The 20,236-nt window shown below is 30.7% G+C and overlaps 1 protein-coding gene across 3 annotated transcripts in view; it reads left to right on the top strand.

Moving 5' to 3' along the window:
• Pde9 (phosphodiesterase 9) overlaps positions 1-20,236 on the top strand; it is a 268,013-nt gene that overhangs the window by 212,933 nt on the left and 34,844 nt on the right. For all 3 annotated transcript variants that reach the window (XM_085484695.1, XM_085484696.1, XM_085484694.1), the window contains one exon: positions 19,484-19,608. In XM_085484695.1, the coding sequence (XP_085340821.1) occupies positions 19,484-19,608 (125 nt within the window). The remainder of the gene's footprint in view (positions 1-19,483; positions 19,609-20,236) is intronic.

The raw sequence follows: 20,236 nt of genomic DNA, 5'->3' as shown, positions 1-20,236 counted from the left end.
ATATATTAATAAGTATCCTCTCTTTCTGCTAGTAGCAAATGTCCATCAAGATTTTTATTTTTCTAACTCGGCCAAAATTTGAGAAAAATAATTTAATATAAATAATTAATTTAAATAAATAATATTCTTTAAGATATTTATAATAAATTACTTATTATATATTTTTATTTTATATTTTTACGTATATATGTTTTTGAAGTTTAGATATAGTGATATATTGCACTTTGTTATTGTCCAAATTAATTTTACAATTAATAAATCTATATTAAATACTAATAGAAAAACTGCACACTTGAAAACTTGTAATTATGAATAGAAAATATTAGAAAGCGCATATAAATAACTTATTTTAAAAAGCTGCGTCTACAAATTTTCTTATTTTACCAGGACGTTTGAACGAAAATACCTGGAAGATCCTGGAATTCTCAGGAAATTTTTCCACAAGATTTGAATAGACACCTTGTTAAATAGTGATTACCATACACAAACAGAAATTTTTTTCCGGATTACGCGAATATTGAGAAAAAAAGAGAACGATTCTATCTATGTTGGTGATAATTTCAAGTATGTATTTTTAAAATTGAAATATTTTAGGAACTCTAAATCTCTTCGATCTTAACATCACGTTACCTTAATTACTTTCCATAGCATCGTGTTTCTCTCGAGACTATTACGTGCCATCGTTATTATGACCCATTATTATGGCTCCCGTATAACTTCCACCGCCGTGGTCTGTTGGTCTCGTCCTCGTTTCCCTTATCGCTTCCACTTAAGCAAAAAGCCTTTTAACGAGGCCGACTTGGCGAAAAATGTGCCGCGAGGATGTGCCGCGCGAAACCAATCGATAATCTTTAAGGGGATGCTGACCACATCTGTTTTCCCAACTTTGAGTTTAAGGGCTTTTCTTTTTATTAGCTATATAGATGTGAAAATCCTTCTTTACAATTAAAGTAATAATAATGAACAAGGAACGCTGTAATTTCGTATAAAAAACATTAAAAGTTAAAAAATTACAGTTTTTTTATCGGCCTTTTGCATCAACTCATAACATTACTTATTTAATACAAAGGTTCTGCAGTTTATTTGTGCAAAAAATATGGCGCTCTCAATAGAGATGATATGAAAGAATAATATAGAAAAATAATACTTTATTGTGAAGGATTTTTTAATCTGTATATTCAATAAAAAGTGAATCTAACCTAGCTTAAAGTCGGTAAAACAGAACTACGGCAGCATCCCCTTAATTTTGTATAAAAAACATTAAAAGTTAAAAAATTACAGTTTTTTTTATCGGCTTTTTGCATCAACTCATAACATTACTTATTTAATACAAAGGTTCTGCAGTTTATTTGTGCACAAAATATGGCGCTCTCAATAGAGATGATATGAAAGAATAATATAGAAAAATAATACTTTATTGTGAAGGATTTTTCAATCTGTATATTCAATAAAAAGTGAATCTAACCTAGCTTAAAGTCGGTAAAACAAAACTACGGCAGCATCTTCTTAAAGTCCCGCGTGGGACGGAATCTTGAAGCTCCCTTCAGACTTTCTCGAGAAGCGAGGGAATTTCTCGAAGACGCGCGTGTTTCTCTCCCGGGAGATGAGGTTTCCCCGATAATTATTCATCGGTAGAGGCGGATAGAGGCTGCTCGAGAGAAGATCGACGCGTGGGAAGATACAATATCTTTAATGAAAGTGAAGAAAATAATTTTTGTTTCGGTCCCGTCTCCTCTTTTTTACTCTCCGACAAGCGAAAACGCGTCGAGTTTGTTTGTTTTTTTTCTTTTTTTTCTCTCGAAGTCTTGCAATTTTGCAACGAGCTGTTAAAGCGGAACTGACCGAACTGGAAAATCGAATGCCAGACAACTGGGTGCAGCCTCTAAACGTTTCGCAGATGTTTTAGATGTTTTAGCCGGCCACCTTGCTTGAACGATCGCGCTTTCATTCGTTTTATCGATTATAAGCGGAATAGCACAAACTCTATCTCTATTCTTTTCTTGAAAAAGAAAGAACGTGAATGGAGGAGAAAATAAAGCGCGAGTAGCGAATTGGACACGCTCGAACAATTAGACGGAAAAGTTTCGTTATTTTTTCCATTTATTTTTCAGATAAATTCTCATTTTTATTATGAACAGGGTGATTCTAAATAAGTGCGAAAAATTTTAAAAGACGATTTTTTGTCGAATATTAAGAAGGATCTTTCATATAAACACACTCTCTGAAAAAGAAATTATTAAATTTTTATTTCAATACTGTCTTATATAAATTATTTATTTGAAACAAATAAATATTTATTTGTTTTGTAAAATTTTCTTATCTCAGATAATTATTTTTTCACATCAAATCAATATTATTAGTTTGAAATAAATGATTTATACGGCAGTATTGAAATAAATATTTATTCGAATTCAATACATTTTTTTTGAGTGTACTCTTATATCTTTCCCTTCAAAAACGGATGTGAAAATTAGGTTTTTATTTTTTCTCTCAAATTTTAGTTAAGTTAAAAAAATTAAATTTGATGGAAATTTGCTATCAATAGAAAGGATGCTTATTAATATATATATTTAAGTCTCATATTGGTTAGAAGGAAATAAAACTCACAACTTCTATTAAATATTTTATTAGAATTCAATTTTCGACAACCCTTTTGACAAAGAAATCCTCCTAAATCAATCGATACGATTAAGTGGAAACTAAAAAGATCACTTTTTTATTTTATAATAACACATCTTTTATTTTTTATTTTTCTTTTTTCGTGAAAAAGCCATTAATCTTGTTAATGGTATAAATGATAAAGCAAAAGTTGTGATTGATACATACAAGAGAAGGCATATACATAAAAGCTTCCGCTGAATGCTTCTACGATGTAAATACATTATGTTTTGTCAGAAAAGCTTAATGAAGGTAATAAATTTATATACCTATACACATATACATTCTACGTATTTTTTTTTCCACTTCACCGTCGCAACTTTTACCACGAAAGAACCGACGATGTCTTCCTCTAGATTCTTTTTTTCCATGGTGTTCCCAATAATTATATACCGCATACTGAAAAAGGAAAAAATCGTCGGCTTTATATTAACCTTTAGAACCTCGCGACGCGCAGCCGTCTCTTCTCGTTACAACAATCAATCTACCTTACGTCATTTCTTTTGATGTTTTTGCCGGCATGAGCGAGCTTTTGTTATCTCATCTCATTATTCGAGACGAGAAATTAATATCGGGGTGCTGTCATTATACTCTTCTTACAGCGAGATTGTTGCCGCGATGTAAAACTCCCTCTTCTCAATCTCGAAATTACACTCGCTCTACAGCGATAATTCTCGTTATCCCCTCGTAGACAATAATTCAATCTACTCTTATTTCTCTTGTAACTCGAGCAACATAAATCCTTTTTTTTATTATTATTAATATAATAGGGCACATAGCAGCTTTTCGACTTTTCACTTTGAATTCGCTCTTTCAGATACAGGGATGTGTGGGATTTTACTCCGAAAGATGTTTTTTTTTTTTTTTTTTTTTTCATCTTTCTTATCCCGACGCGAGGCTTTCTCGACGAGGCGACAAAACGTGTATAACGAGGCGCATTTACGCATCTACCTAATGCAATGCACGGCCTCTCTACGGCATAAATATCGATTGATGGGCCGAGGCGAGGCTCTAACGTGCCTGCGACCCCACCTACCATCCAATCAAGCCGTGTCCCGAACATCCCTTACATGCTCTATTATCGGCCAAGTTGCGCAATTGATATATTCAATATTCCGTACGATAATTTCCCGTCTATTTTTAAACGGTATGTATATGGGCAGCGAGAAAAACTATTAGATTGTTCAGAAAATAATGTGTCCCACATTTTTCTCTCTAGGAAACTATTATACTCGACAGATTTCAAATCTACACTATATATATTTTTTTATTATATATATATATTATTTTTAATATATGTGTATATTTTTATATATTTTTTTATTGCTATATATTATTATATAAATATAATTATATATCATTAATTATAAATCATTTAATATAAATATATATATATTATTATAATATATAATTAATTATAAATAATTTAATATATATTATATAAAAATATATATATTGTAAATATATATTATTTTTTATTATTATATATAATATTATTATATAAATATAATTATAATTAATTATAAATAATTTAATATATATATATTATTATGTAAAAATATATATTATTTTTTTTTAACATAATCTCCATCAACTTCTAAAGCTTTACGCCATGATGGAGATTATGTTGAAAAATAATATATGTAAAGAAAAATCATCCATGTATATTGTGTGTAGATTTTAAACCTGTTGAATAAATAATTCCTGAGGAAAAAGAGTAAGGCATTATGTTCTAAACAATCTTAATAATCTGTGTTTGCATGGAAATAATGCTACAAAATATTGTCTATGATAAAAAAGATATCTTTTGAGCACAATTAAAACTGTGTCAAATTGTTATAAATGATCGAAGGTAGAGATGAGGTGGAAATAATTGTGAGAAAGTTGACTCGTTATTAAAAAAGAAAATAAATTATTCGGAGAATACTAAATGTGAATAATTTTTTTTTTTATTTCGCATTTTCATCGTTTCGCGAATAACGATGTCGAATTCATGAATATAAATAATACGAGATTTTTATTGAATACGGTCTGTCTCGATTGATTTAACGACGCTGCTTTACAAGGAAGGTCTACGGCAACATTAAAGTCTTACAAGTGAAACTTACATTATATTACACGGTTTGTTCCATTTTGACGACTATTCTCTCTTTGAATCTTTGGTTTCAAATTCAATTGCTTTTTTTTATCACGCTGAGATCTTCAGAGAACCTTTTCTCTTCTTCTTTTCGACGGAAACAGAATCCCGTTTCTCTTACGAATAGAAAAAATGCATTATTATCGCGGACCGAACCGGTGCCGTGGTGCATAAATAAAATTATGCGCCTTAATGTGAAGAAAGGTGGAATGAAAATTTATGGCAGGAATATGAAAATTCGTCGTATTTGAGCTACAGCAAAATACCTAGATAATTTACTTTCTATTAGTCAATAATTCATATTCACTCGTAATTCAAAATGTATAGGATACATTTTCGAAAATTACATCTACGCAATTTTAATAATCTTTGTAATATATCGATGAAAGGATACGACGTAATTTCAAATGTGTATATTGCTAAATGAAGTTTTCTATTTGCACGTTAAAACGTGATTAAAATTTTAATCAGATAACATTTTAATCGAATAAAATTTTATGCATGATAATTATTTGCGATATACACGTAGAAACTTTTACTAGAATACAATATATATATATACATGTATATATATATATATATATATATATACTATATAAAATCAATATATCGATATATAACGATATATATCGATATATATCGTTATATATCGATATATATATATAATATCGACGCGTGAAAAAATAAAAAAATTTTCTATTTAGAAATAAGACTTTTATATTCCTCATCCAAAAATTCAACAGTTTTCAGCATCGTTTTATTCGTGAGAATTTTTCGCCTTGTCGAGTCTCGTTGCCGGAACGAAGCTCGGACGAAGTCCCGGAAATCGAGTGCCGCGAAATCATCGGTAGCGGAACCGCTTCCGGGATTCGCTTCCGGAATGCACGGGATGGGACGCAGATTTGTCGCTCGGCAACGACGCTCATTTCACAGAAAATCGCTCCCGAAACTCACTTCTTCAAGTTGAAAGCTTACGTTTATCGTCTCTCTTTCGCGAAATGAAGAAGGAAGTCGCGCGCGGACAGGCGGAAACAGTGCTACGTCACACTCTGTGCGTTGCATTTATTTGTTTATCGCGTGACATTTGCTTGCGACGCTGGTATTTTAGCAAAGATCGACATTTTACGCATCGCCAACGACGTGTTTACGTTTTCACGTTTATTGCAAGTCTTTTATTTGCATAATTGATATTTATGATTTGAATATGTCATTATACAGGTCGTTACCGGATATCCTGTAGATAATTAAAATCGTTTTGACTATCTAATCTGTAAATAGAAATATAGAGAATACAAGAGATTTTATTAAAACAATTTTTTTTTAAAAAGCTCATCTTCATATTTTATTTTATATATTTCGACAATGTGGGAATTATTTTATTTTTTTTTATATTTTGTGATAATTATTAAAAATATGTACTTAGTATATTACACAAATTTTTTTAAAAACTAAACCCGAAATGTATACATTATTATTTCAAATCTTTAATCAATTCTTGTTTTAAAAGAAGCATGCTTTTTTATGAAAAATTTTATATTTCAACAAAAAATCTTTTTTCTGGTTGTTTCACGAATTTTATTATATTTTGTGAAGTCAATAATTTATTTTTTTTACCTGGAGATAAAAGAGTTTTTTGAGAAGATTCGCCAGATTTAAAGAAAATGCAAAAAGCATTGGATAAATAATTTCATCACAAGACACCTTATACATTTGAATATGTATAATTTATATTTAAATTTAAATAAATACAAGAGAGAAATTTAAAAAAATTGAAGATAATCTTTATATTTTATTTCAACAATGTGGGAATTATTTTTAAAAATATTTTATTATTTTGATACATGTATTGATATAATTATTAAAAAGATCACACAAATTTTTCAAAAATCGTATTATTTCAAATTTTTAAATAAACTCTTACCTTAAAAAATTATGCTTTTTATATAAATATTTCATCTTTTTTGTATTTACACAAAGAAATCTGTCTTCCACGAATTCTGCTACATCTTGTGAAATAAATAATTTATTCATTCTGAAGATAGCGATACAGGAATTTTCCGAAAAGATTCGACAGATATTTTTTGTTAAGGAGCGAAATCCACCGGATAAATAATTTCGTCGCGTAAGTTCTGATTTTATCGAACGCAACGGCATATCCGTATGATATGTCAGCAACATCTCGACGGCTCGGATAACGCGTTCTACACCTCGCCCCAATGATATTGGCCTCAACAAAATAATGAATAAATTGAGCGTGGGTCACAATAAAAATATAATCGCCCGCCGTACGTTTATGATTCACGATTCATTATTCTATTACTGCCAATCGACAGTCGCAGAAGATAGCTTCCTCCCTCTACCTTCTCTCACGTTGTTTCACCCTTCCTTCATGTCATTCTTGTATCCTTCATTTCACTCGGTATCGTGCGAATCTGACAGTATTTCGTCGCGTGTGAATTGCTCGCTAAGATTTTTGACAGATCTTTCTTTTCACGAGATTCGAGCTGTCATCGAATCACGTGGGCGAGATGGAAGAAAAGGTTTCGAGTATTTATTAACATATTAATTTTTATATATAAATATACAATTTTTCATCATTATCATTATAAATATTTTGCAAAAGTCTAAAAATTTTTATAATTTTAATTTATAATAATGTTATAATTTTTTTACAAATATTAATATAAAATAAAATATGAAATACATATAAATATAATATTTATAAAATATTTATATTCTATTATAAATATAAATATTATAAATATAATATTGTGCGAATCTGACAGTATTTCGTCGCGTGTAATAAATTGCTCGTAAGATTTTGGATTCTATAGACCCTTCTTTTCACGAGATTCGATCACGGGCGAGATGAAAGAAATGCTTTCGAGTATTATTTATAAACATATTAATTTTTATATATAAATATATAATTTTTTAAAATTATAAATATTGCAAAATTCTAAAAATTTTAATAATACATATTTTAATTTATAATAATATTATAATTTTTTATAAAGATTAATATAAAATAAAATATAAAATACCACATAAATATAATATTTATAACATATTTATATTTTATAAATATAAATATAATATTGTTCTTTATAATTATGTATAAATACATAATTAGAAATATAATTATAAAAGAGAATTTTCGTTAATTTAATGAAGAGAGCAATTAAAGCAAACGACGATCTCATTAACGTTTACAGTTCGCGATATTTCGTTCGGGATTTTTGTAATAGCTTTTTTTTTTATAACAGACATAATAGAAATTTTATAAAGCATTTATGAAATTTTTGACGTGCGTAAATAAAAGAGATAATTGCGGAGCTTTTAATTCGAAATTCGCTGCTTCATTTCGATGCACTCGTCGGAGAACTCGATTATACTCGATTATACTGCAGGCTTTGACAAACGGACATTTTAATTCAGTTGTTAATCAAACCGCGCTTTGCTCAACGAAAAAATATACATAGATATATTTAAATTTTAAATCACATATACATGGTAATTTTCCGTGAGTAAATTTTCGGCAAAATTTTCGCCGCGCTCTTAATATCAAATAGATAATGTTTTACTAAGATATTATCTATACGCATATACTAAAAATATAGTATATGTTTAATATATAATTACAACTACGTTAATTAAATTAATTAGTGACGATGTTCAAACTTTTCCAAGTATAACTCGGAAAAATGCTTTAATTTCTGGATGAAATCAAGCTTGGAATAAATAGAAAATAATTTATATTGTCAAAGTAACTTAGTTTTTTCTTTTAAAGAAATATATAATGTACAATACCTATATGAAATAACGAAAACATGCGTATTTTCTATATTTAACGTGGCGAAACTGACATTAATAATGAATTATGAGGATTGTAAAAATATTTTATGAAGGATGCATATGAATTTTTTATTTTTATATCGGAATATTCTACACGATGACATTTATCATCAAAGCGAATTGTATCGCCATGAAATGCCCCTTTTCTCTCCGCATTCTATTTTATATTACTTTTTCAATTCGGTATATTTATATATACCGAATTTATATATTTATCTTTTTTTGTTTCGCACTGAAAAAAATATTTATGTAAAATTACATGATTATGTAACTTTATATGAAATACAATATATTCTTAAATATTTTTTCAAGATTAAAAATATGTCACTGAACATGTACAATTATACATAGGAAATGCTAGTATAACGTATAAATGCTATAAAATAATGTTACAAATAAAATAGATAATTACTTAAAAAATAAAGTACTAATAAAGTAAAAATAGTTAATTTAAAACTACATGTGATTTTTTTTGCAGAAAAATAGTTTTTAAATTTTACCTATATTTTACATGTATTTTCACAATAATATGTATTTTTATTTTAAAAGAAATGGAAAAATAAATGACAGTGATAAGCAAGTAAAGTTCCAATTCTGACAAGTAATTTCCATATAAAAATACATGGATTTTTTTCAGTGGAATTCTTTAGAAGGTCTTTTCAGCTTTAATCTTGTCGACATCGCTATTGGCTGAAATTGCGACACAATTCGTGATTCGGGAAAAAGGTCAATTGTCATCGCTTTGACTTATCGTAGGGTGCTTAAAGCGTTTCTTCGTCGATTTTCTTCAAGTTAATTGACAGAACCTTTAATCGCGCATTCAATATAAATTAGTTCACGAATTCTTATAACTTGTCAACCGACCCTCTGCGATCGCTCTTTCTCTTGCGACCTTTACGTTCAGTGAGTCTAATTTAAGACTCATCCGTTCAACCTTTCGACGCTCGAGGTTGCCTCGCGATTTGCTGCTCTAAGCAGCTTGAATTTCTCCAACTCTCTCTAATAACCGAGAGTGATACAGAGAGATTCCCCGAGAGATCCAGAAATATCCATTATTGTTTAGAAAATATCGATGCCTGTCGCATACACTTAAAGGATTAACCTTTATGCAAGAGAGAAATGCATATTTATTAGAGATTCTTTATAAACGTTTAAATAAATCATTATGTCTTCTATAGGATTTCATCCTTAAGTTCACGATTTTATGAAGCTTTATAGTTTATAAATCATGCCTTTACACACCTACATGCAATATTTGGATATAACGTATGCTCTTCTTTTATGAAAAATTCAAAGATAAAAAATACGCCAGTTCGTCAAAGCAGGTCGGAACGTATATCTGTATATATTTTTACAGGGTGTCGTTCTTGAAATCCTTGAAATCTTCTGGAATTTTGTTTCTCCTTTAAAACAATTCTGAAAATGAATTTTGAATTTTTCGTAGATCTTTTTGATTTTTTCTTTCGTTGCTTTTAAATATTTAGCTAAGAGTCAACTGAGACTATTCGAGTAAAAAATATTTAATCTTCATAAATAATACAATATATTTGGTATTTACGGAATCCAAAAATGTGTTGCGCATAAGTTGTTTATACACGCAGAGAATTTTTTTCTTAGAATTTACTCTGAAAATCAAGGTAATTGTGGGATGGAATTTTTTAAGAGTTTCTCTGATTAAATATTTATCACAATAAAAGAGTATTAATATTTTATTGTGGTAGATATTAATATTTTTTATTGCGGTAAATATTAATTCTTCCAATATCATATTGTTCCACAATTACCATGATTCAGGATAAATTTTAAGAAACAATTTTCTGTAGATTTTAGAAGTTCAGATATAATATAAAAAAATTATATCCAATATTTGTAATGCATATACTAATTTTTATTAACGTACAATTTATATCGACTTGATAAAAAAAAAATAAATAAAATTTTCGGTTCCTCATACACCTTTATCATGCTATTGGAAACTTTTATAAAATTCTTTCAATATTATATTGTTCCACAATTACCATGATTTTTAGGGTAAATTCTAAGAAAAAATTTTTCTGTAGATTTTAGAAGTTCAAATAAAAAAAATTATATCGAATATTTGTAATGCATATATTAATTTTCATTAACGTGCAATTTATATCGACTTAATAAAAAAAATCGGTTCCTTATATATCTTTATCATACTATTGGAAAATCGTGCAAATTTCCTTGAAATGTCCTGGGAACGTCATTAAATTTCATTTTTAAATTTTACTAGACACTCTTTTGAAATGCCGAGATTATTATTCGCGGATATCTGCCTCAGTTGCGAACGTACGCAAGAAAGAATTCAGTTTCTCCCGGGGTTTTACGACGCGGCCAAGTCCACGATAAGTTTCCGCAAGCGAAAGCTCCCGCTTTACTTATTCACGTAATCCTGGCACGTTTTGCGGGCCCTCATCGAGGCGGATCTTTCGCCGGGAGAGAGTGAGGAGACTTATTCGGGATATCTCTCGCTTAAGCGGAGGTAAAGCACTCGACGAATTCCGGAATCATGATGAAGGGATTGCTGTTAATCCTGGCTTTTTGCATTATAGCGATTCGCGTCACGCACTTTTGAAAATGAAGATTGTTGCGCGCAAAAGTGTCGCGGAAAAGATTGCCTGTTCCTTTCAGTGGTTTCTCAGCGGTTATTAATTTTACAATGGTCTGTGTGCGATACGAACGTGAACAGAGTGTATACTTACTTTGAAAATTCTCTGGTATTCTCAGAAAATTTTGTCCTTTCTTTGAATCTTGAGAAATCAGGGAATTCTCATGATTGGGATCCAGGGAATTCTTTGAAAATTCTTCCTTTGATCATTTTATTTTTATTTAATACTTCAAAAAATAAATATTAATCTTCTTATTTATTTAATGAATATATAATTTAAATAAATTAGTATTCCAGCAGTTTCTTCAGCAGTTATTATTTTATAATATTCTGTGTGCGATATGAACGTGAACAGAATGTATACTCTCTTGGGAGAAACTTTGAAAATTATCTGGTATTCTCAGAGAATTTTGTCCTTTCTTTGAATCTTGAGAAATCAGGAAATTCTCATGATTGGGATTCAGGGAATTCTTTCAAAATTGTTCCTTTGATAATTTTATTTTTATTTAATACTTTAAAAAATAAATATTAGCCTCCTTATTTATTTAATAAACATATAATTTAATAAACGAATAAATAACATTTTTTAATAAATAATTAATTTAAATAAATTAGTATTCCTTAAGACGTTTATAATAAATTATTTTTTGTTTTACATCTTTATTTTATATTTGTGCATCTATTTTTAATATTTAGATACAATAAATCGTACTTTATTATTCCCCACATAAAATTAATTTTACATTTAGTAAATTAGTAAATGTACTAGAAATTTATAATAAATATTAAATATGTACTAGAAAAACTGCACTCTAGATAACTTTGCAACCTTTGCATTATGAATAGAAAATATTAAAAAGTTCATACAATAAAGAAACTTTTTAAAAACTACATCTACATATTTTCTTATTTTACCTGGAATTTTAAACGAAAATTCTGAGAGATTAGGGAATTCTCAGAGAATTTTTTTACAAGAGTGGACACTAATGAATTATGATATTCATGATATATGTATATTTATATTTTAAATTGAACATGTGCACTTAATATGTTTCGTCGCAAAACCGCGTACATATTTTTTTTCTTATAAAAGCTTTATCATTGAAAATTGAAGGTCTTATACGCGCCGTGAAAAACTAGCAAAAGACTAAAATCTTTGCACCCCAAATATCGGAATATTTCGACGCTCTCTTTGGAGCAAAGGTTTTTTTTTTTTTTTACAAAATCTAAAGTGTATTAATTTTCCTGCAATAAAGGAAACGCGGTATTTGGGGAAAAACTATGCTGCGGTAACCCGATTAAAGCGTCACACGAGAACAATAGTGACCAATAAACACTTGATACAAACGGATCAATATCTCGTTTCGTCGCATATTTTTCCCTTGAAAAAGGAGAGTAGGAAAAAAAATGCGCGCAAAATATATTCGGTTTCGTCTCTTCGGTTAGATGCCCTTTTTTTCTTCACCGCAGAGATATGTCCGCGACCGGCGCTTTTCACCATTTTGCCGGGCATTATTGCCGAACTCTCGTCACTCGTTTCTCTCACGTTCTTGCAACTCTTGACATTATATACACGAGAGAATTCGCGATGCATTCTCGCTCTCTGGAAAGGTGAAAAAAAAAGAGGAAACAGTGAAAGAAGAGCCAGAACTTTGACGTTTTTTTTTCTCCTCTCATATCGATGTTCGTTTAAATATACTGGGGTCGACTGAAGTTTGAGCAATGGCCATTCGTTTTATTTTTGAATCGTCCATTCCGATGATCAATGACCCGATATTGTGCGAGCGAAACGCGAATTTTCACGCTCGCTAAGCAAATCCGAATTCCGAACGCGTATGAATGTTTGAGGACTCGCATGTCATTAAAATCCGCTTTTGATGTGACTGATATATCGTGTATTTCGGGAATAATTTGGAGATTATTGTGTGTGCGCGCTCCTTCTTCCTCCCTGTTTTTTATTGGTTTATTTATTTATTAGAACGTAAAATGGATATGGAATATAGCGTGTAGTTGAAAATTAAATAAAATAGATAAAAAAATATATGTTTGAACGAAAATTTTGATATTAAGAGAAGTCTGTTGTTTTTTCCTGTTTTATCGACAAAATGTGAGGTTAGCATTCGAATTCTGTAATCAAGATATATGAGACCATACAGATTGATAAATCTTTTGCTGTACAAATTGAAGTATTAATATTAACATAGGACGAAACCCTCTAATTTCAGGTAAAAAACAATCCGTATAACCAATAAATAGATTTATAGTTTATCTAACATCACTTTTGTCGATAAAACAAGACAAAAACAACAGACTTCTCAAGAGCCTTTAGGATTTCCTTAATTGCCGAATTATTGTTATTGAAAATTTATATAAAACATTTAAATAAAATTTATATTAAAAATGTACGTAAGGAAAACCATGAAACGTTTTGTGTCGCAGAAATCGTAAATTGAAATTTATTTGACGAATAACATTACTTATTCTGTAATCAAGATACATGAGACCATACAGATTGATAAATCTTTTCTGTATACAAATTGAAGTATTAATATTAACATAGGGCGAAACCCTCTAATTTCAGGTAAAAAACAATCCGTATAGCCAATAAATAGATTTATAGTTTATCTAACGTCACATTTTGTCGATAAAACAGGACAAAAACAACAGACTTCTCAAGAGCCTTTAGAATCTCCTTAATTGCCGAATTATTGTTATCGAAAATTTAGATAAAACATTTAAATAAAATTTATATTAAAAATGTAAAGAAGGAAAACCATGAAACGTTTTGTGTCGCAGAAATCGTAAATTGAAATTTATTTGACGAGTAACATTACTTATATAGATGTGCACAGGTCGATTTTTCCTTTTTACGCATGGGAGATTCCCTCGTTTTGGAGACGCGAAGTACATTATCATGTAAATCGTAACCGTCGGGGAATAAAGTTGCGACAAAATGTGGAGGGTAAAAAAAAGAAAGGTTTAGACCGGCCAGGTCGGCGCCACTCCAGGCGGACGAAAATTCGACGGTTTCGCTCGTAAAACGTTTAAGTGCCCTGAAAAAACGCGAGTGTGCACACGCGATCGTTCTGTAATCGCGCTCGTTTTACTTAGGGGTGTTGGAGCGAGTTTTTACGACGAAACCGGATTACCGGATTGTCGTGGGAGGCCAACAAAAATGGGGGAAGTGGGAGGAGAGTGCGATTGAGAGTGGCGAATTATTTAGGCGAATCGACGATCCCGACTTTGGTGAAATTTAATCAATTCCTTTGTCCCCCGGCGATTGTACAATTATGTGTCGATATTAAATAAAGAGAGATTAAAAAACTAGAATTGTTTTTTTTCGCAATACGTGATATTACGTCATAAAATAGAGCGGAACCGTTTTTCTCGTTCTCCTTTTGTTCTTTTTTTTGATATGCGAAATGCAGGTATTTATTTTTATGGTATATTGTGCAGCAAAAAATTGCGTTGTTTATTGCAGTAATTAAATTCGCTGCAGAGACCAAATAAACTTTTATCGCGAAAATACATGTGCCAAGCCAATATATTTATTATTTTCTCGCAGTTTAAATATGTAACGAAAATTATATTATATTATTTTATTGCAACATTGTTATATATAATCGAGGAAAAATAATAATGCTTATTTTATACCGTACGAAAATTTTTCGAGAGTACTTTCCTTAAGATTATTTCGAAAATGATTCTGAGAATCTGAGAAAACTATCCTAAATATATAATATAAAAAAACTACTGATATCAATAGTAATTAAATTAATATCTAATATTAATAAAACAAAAATCTAAATTTACATCGTATAAAAAACATCTCTCCGCACATATCAGTCAAAAATGATTAAATGATTTAATGAAGCATTTATCGCGCAACAAGAGAAATTGGTAATGTCGCGTCGACGGGATGACATTTTTTTAATTTAATTTTTTTAGAATCTTTAATTTCATCGACACGTGTCATATTACAAAAAAAAATATGTTTTCGTGGATAATCGCGCGTGGGTGATATTTACAAAATGAATTTTGTTGCGCTTTCGATCAATTTTCGAATGCCGCTCCCTCGCAGCCACCTGGACCGAGACGGTGCAAAAGTGCAAACAATCGTTTCAGGTTCAATTAGCGTCTCGAATTCACGCATGGGCGTGCTGGACACGCGCCGCATTTACGCTATGCGTTCCGACAGCATTCCTCGTGTATCCGCAGCTATAATTCCACGGCGAGTCGAATGCGGCTCGGTTCGTGGCTTCTGAACATTACGATTATTAGCGAGAGACATATTTTCCGCATCTGCATTCATATCGATGCTTTGTGCAGTAAAAGCCACGGTCTTATATACAGGTCAGGACACTCATTAAAATGAAGTATAAAATGTGTAACCAATATAGCGGCCAACTCAGGTCTGTCATGTAATAATATATGTATTATATTATATTTCATTATTTTTCAATAATTTAATAAAAGCTATTCTTAAAATTTAATATTTATTCCGACGGTTTTTTAACCGTGCACACTTTTGAAACAGAAAATCAAATTACTTGCGTGATATTTATTTTCTCTCTTGTAGATTACAAATGGTTAATGTCAAATGTTTGTATATTAATGTTTGTGTTCATTAAAATTTTATATTTAAAATATTTTATTAATTTCAGAAATTTTTATTAAATAAAATATTTAAATAAAAATTACATAATATTCATATTTTAAATAAATGTAATTTTTGTTAGGGATTTTCTCGGGGATTTCAAGTAATTGATTGTTTATCTTATCATATGTGCAGTGAAATATTTTAATACGTATTGTTTTCATTTTGTATTTATATGACTTACAATTTATAGATTTGCTTTTCGTTTATATTTTATTAAATCATATAATTAATTTTGTAAATTATTATTAAATTATTATTTTTGACATAAATGCGATTTGTCATTTTTCGAATTATTTTTCTTGTTACACATTAACATTTGATATAATATTTGAAATAATACAAGAGATGAATATGTAGGAAAGGATTTATGTAAGTTTTTAAAGTTCCAAATATTACCTTAATTTAAAATTTTTCGGAATTATATTCTTTTTAATTATTATTTTCCTTTCTCAAACAGTTACTGAATATTGCATTTCAAATAAATATTTCTTTTGTGTTTACACATTTTTCGCGGTGAAAAAATAATATATAAATATTTTATACAAACGAGATTATACAAATAATTATTTTCAAATGTCTGTGTAAGGTTTTCAGTATATTCATTATTGTTATTTTTATTTTTATCGTAAAATAATGAAATTTTTTATCTTTATAATATAACGAGTGTACAAAAAAAATCTTTCAATTTCTTTACAATTAAATCAATTACCCGCTTAATAATGGAAGCGATTCGAGGAATTAATTTCTTTCGCTTGGATGAAACAACGTTTGTCATTCAATCACGTTATGCTAATTCCGAAGATGAGCAATCCGACCAACAGAAGCGTTTATTCAAATTTCAGCAGCGCCGAATATACAGGTAGCTTCTGCCGTTTTGTATTTCTGTTTTCGCCGGGCGAGGGAGAGAAAAAAAGCGTAGAAAATCATTGTTGCGTATCTGAAAAGTGAAAAAAATCGGAGAAATTGCCGATATGACGAATAATCTATATAGCGTGTTTAGGTTAGGTCAGATTTACTCTTCGTCGTTCTTCCCTCCCGGCAGTAAAATCGCGGCAAAAACTGTATCGCGCGCTCTCGTAAAGTTCGAAACGAATTCGCGACAGGGTGTGCCATTTCAATCCTCCCCCGGGGTGTTCGGGTGTAAATCGTGAAATACGATGATTTCTCGTATTTCGCGTTACGCGAGCGCGGTCGCCATTTTTTTCGCGCGCGCGCGCATGCGCGCGCATGCGCGGAATTGTATATTTTTATATTTTATCCCGCAGGGGATAAGAGAGAGAGAGAGAGAGCCGATCCCGGGCTCTTTTATAAATGATCGCGGGACGTTTTGCGTTGTTCCACCTTCCATTTTTCACGCGAGGCTCGGGATGTGCATATTGCGCGGTTTTTTTCCCCGGTGCATTATTAAGATGTATTATTCAGGATCAATTATCGATTCGCGCCGCGCGCACTTATTCGAATAATATCGCTCCGACAGATATCGATTATCGCGAACGGAGGGGAAAAAAGATGGCGCGATTCTGTATCGTTCGCAATTATCGGGTCGTCCCTGATTTCGCGCGTAATTAGCAGGATAATTAGAAGAACGATGGTCGCGTTTTAATTTTCAATTCTGTGTGTGTGTGTTTTTTTTTTTTTTTTTTTTTTTTCGTCGTCGGCCGTAGAATCGGGCGGAAATTCATTCATTAGTTAAGCGCGGAAGTGTTCGATTGTGTCGGATGTCGGCCATTGAATTTGATGGCGAATACTATATATACTATCGCCGGCGCTTTTCAATATTTCAGGCCACCGCATATAGTCGCGCTAAAATAAGAGAGGCAGGAAAACGCCGCCGTGCGCAGATTGTATCATTTATTCATTATACATATTAAATGATAAAGCCGTTCAACGAATTTTTGTGCAGCTTTCGGTGTTATTCTTCGCAGCCGTGCAAACTTTGTTTCCGCATGTACAGTGTGTTATATATGCACGTTATTTAGAGAGATTTGCGTGCGATGTCGTATATCATATATATATAGTACATAATTATATATTTATTATATTAAATTTAAAGATATATATTATTTGTGTAATTAAAATGTATTATATAGAGGGTGTATCTAAATAATCGCGAAAAATTTTAGGAGATGATTCTTTGTCGAAAAATAAGGGGGGTTACTCTTAAAAATTTTATTTTTTTAAATATTAATAAATATTCTTTTTATTAGTGAAAAATATCCACAAGTTTCATCTTTTTGTTGCCTAAAACTTGAGGAAAAAATAAAAACCTAATTTTTACCTCATAAGAAGAAACCTCCCTTATATAATTTTCAACAAAGAATCATATCCTAAAATTGGTCGCACTTATTCAGATACACCTTGTATATAAAATATAAATATAATATTAATTATAATCTAAAATTAACCGAGAAATAACACCTATGTCGTACACGTATAGTTCTCCATTTTCCGAGCTCGCTTCGGGTTTATTAAAACGAACCGTATATAATCACGATCGTTAACATCCCGGGTCACTGACTATATTCGTGCTGTTTAATTGATTCGGAAACTTTCCGACGGTGGATACGCATTTACTACCGCCGTTGTTCCGGCGGCATTGCGTCGTCGATAGTAATTACTAGGGGGTCCGCAGTAATACACATCCTTCCTCGTTGCACTCTCCACGGATGATAAAATAAATAAAACATGCACAATACTCGTTACTGTGTCTTCTCGCGAGCGTTAACACGCTCGATATCCTGGAAAGGGTACGTCGTGTTCGCGAGTTATTCAAATGGGCGAGTTTCGTCTCCCTCGAAGAAGAGGTGACTTTTACGATCGCGTTTAGCTCGCGCCGCTATTTACCGCTCTCATTGTCGGGAAGCCCCGGGAATATAATCGGGAGATAGCCTAGCGGGGGATAGCAGCATTTAATAAAGTTAATATCATCCTTGCACACACGCGCGATTGCAATTTTATCGAAACCAGCGAATATTAATAATATAATAAAAATATAATATAATATATTTTTTATTTTAATTAATATATATTATATTTTGATATAATACAAATATAATCTAATATGTGCATTATATTTTAGTTATACGTATATGATGTAATATAATAAAAATTATAAAACTGTATAATAAAAATATAATAAAAATTAATACTTAAAATATAATAAAAATTTATACTGATACTGAGTGTTTAAATGTATATTATATTTTAATTAATATATATTATATTTTATAAATTATAATAAAAATTAATAGTTAAAATATAATAAAAATATAATCTAATACGTATTATATTTTAATAATAGGTACATTTATGATGTAATATAATAAAAATTATAAAAATGTATAAAAAAGTATAATAAAAAAATTACAAAATTATAATAAAAATTAATACTTCAAATATAATAAAAATATATACTGGGTGTCCCAGTGTCGCTCGAATGGGGGATGATTTCTTGAGTTCGCTGAAAGAGACGAGAAATTCAAGTTGAGGTTTGCGAGAAAAATTTTCAGAAAAAAAAGGAATAATTTTTTTTTTGTTATAGAACTCTTTAGAAGCGCGGCAGAGGCTGGTCCTCTGGACATCGTGAAGCTTCGCAAGGGAGACAAGCTCCTCAACATTTCGACCCATCTACCGCCGAACACGCCCGATACGCCTTACGTTCTTCAGGTAAGCCGCGTTTCAATCGGTCTATATATAATTGCGTATTTCCGCGACCTACATCCGGCCTGTGTGTGTGTGTGTGTGTGTGTGTGTGTGTTTGTGTGTATGTATGCATAATGCCTGTTTATTAATAATAATGGTATTTTGAATCGGCTCCAATACCGACGATAATTAACGTAACTCGTGCACTATGATGCAGCATGACTGATAAATCATTTCTGCGTATCGATGCGACGATAGTCAAATGAGTAGCGAGTTGCCAGGATACCTACTATTATTGTTTTATTTGGACGATCGGGAAAAAAAAAGATGCGCGTATCAGAATTCTTACGACGCGAAATGTTGAAATATCGTGTGTCCCATCTTGCAGATATATCGCTCAAGTTCATATGCGAGAAATTTTTTTAATTGTGAATTGTTCGTTCGTTCATCCCAAGTGACTTGTTTTTGTATTTTTTAGTCGTTTAATTTAATCATTTTTGCGGAAATAAATATTAACAAAATAATTTGTGCTTTCTGAAAGTTAAGAAATAATTTCTCGTTGCTCGTTCAAAGAAGTTTGAGGTATTAATTTTGATTTGTGTCGAACGATTAGTTTTTACCGGGATATAATTACGTCAAGAAACACGTGTTA

This window comes from Nylanderia fulva, unplaced genomic scaffold, assembly GCF_048542155.1.
Source record: "Nylanderia fulva isolate GAGA-0341 unplaced genomic scaffold, ASM4854215v1 Scaffold31, whole genome shotgun sequence".
Classification (NCBI taxonomy): Eukaryota; Metazoa; Arthropoda; class Insecta; order Hymenoptera; family Formicidae; genus Nylanderia; species Nylanderia fulva.
This window is presented reverse-complemented; position numbering and strand designations above follow the sequence as displayed.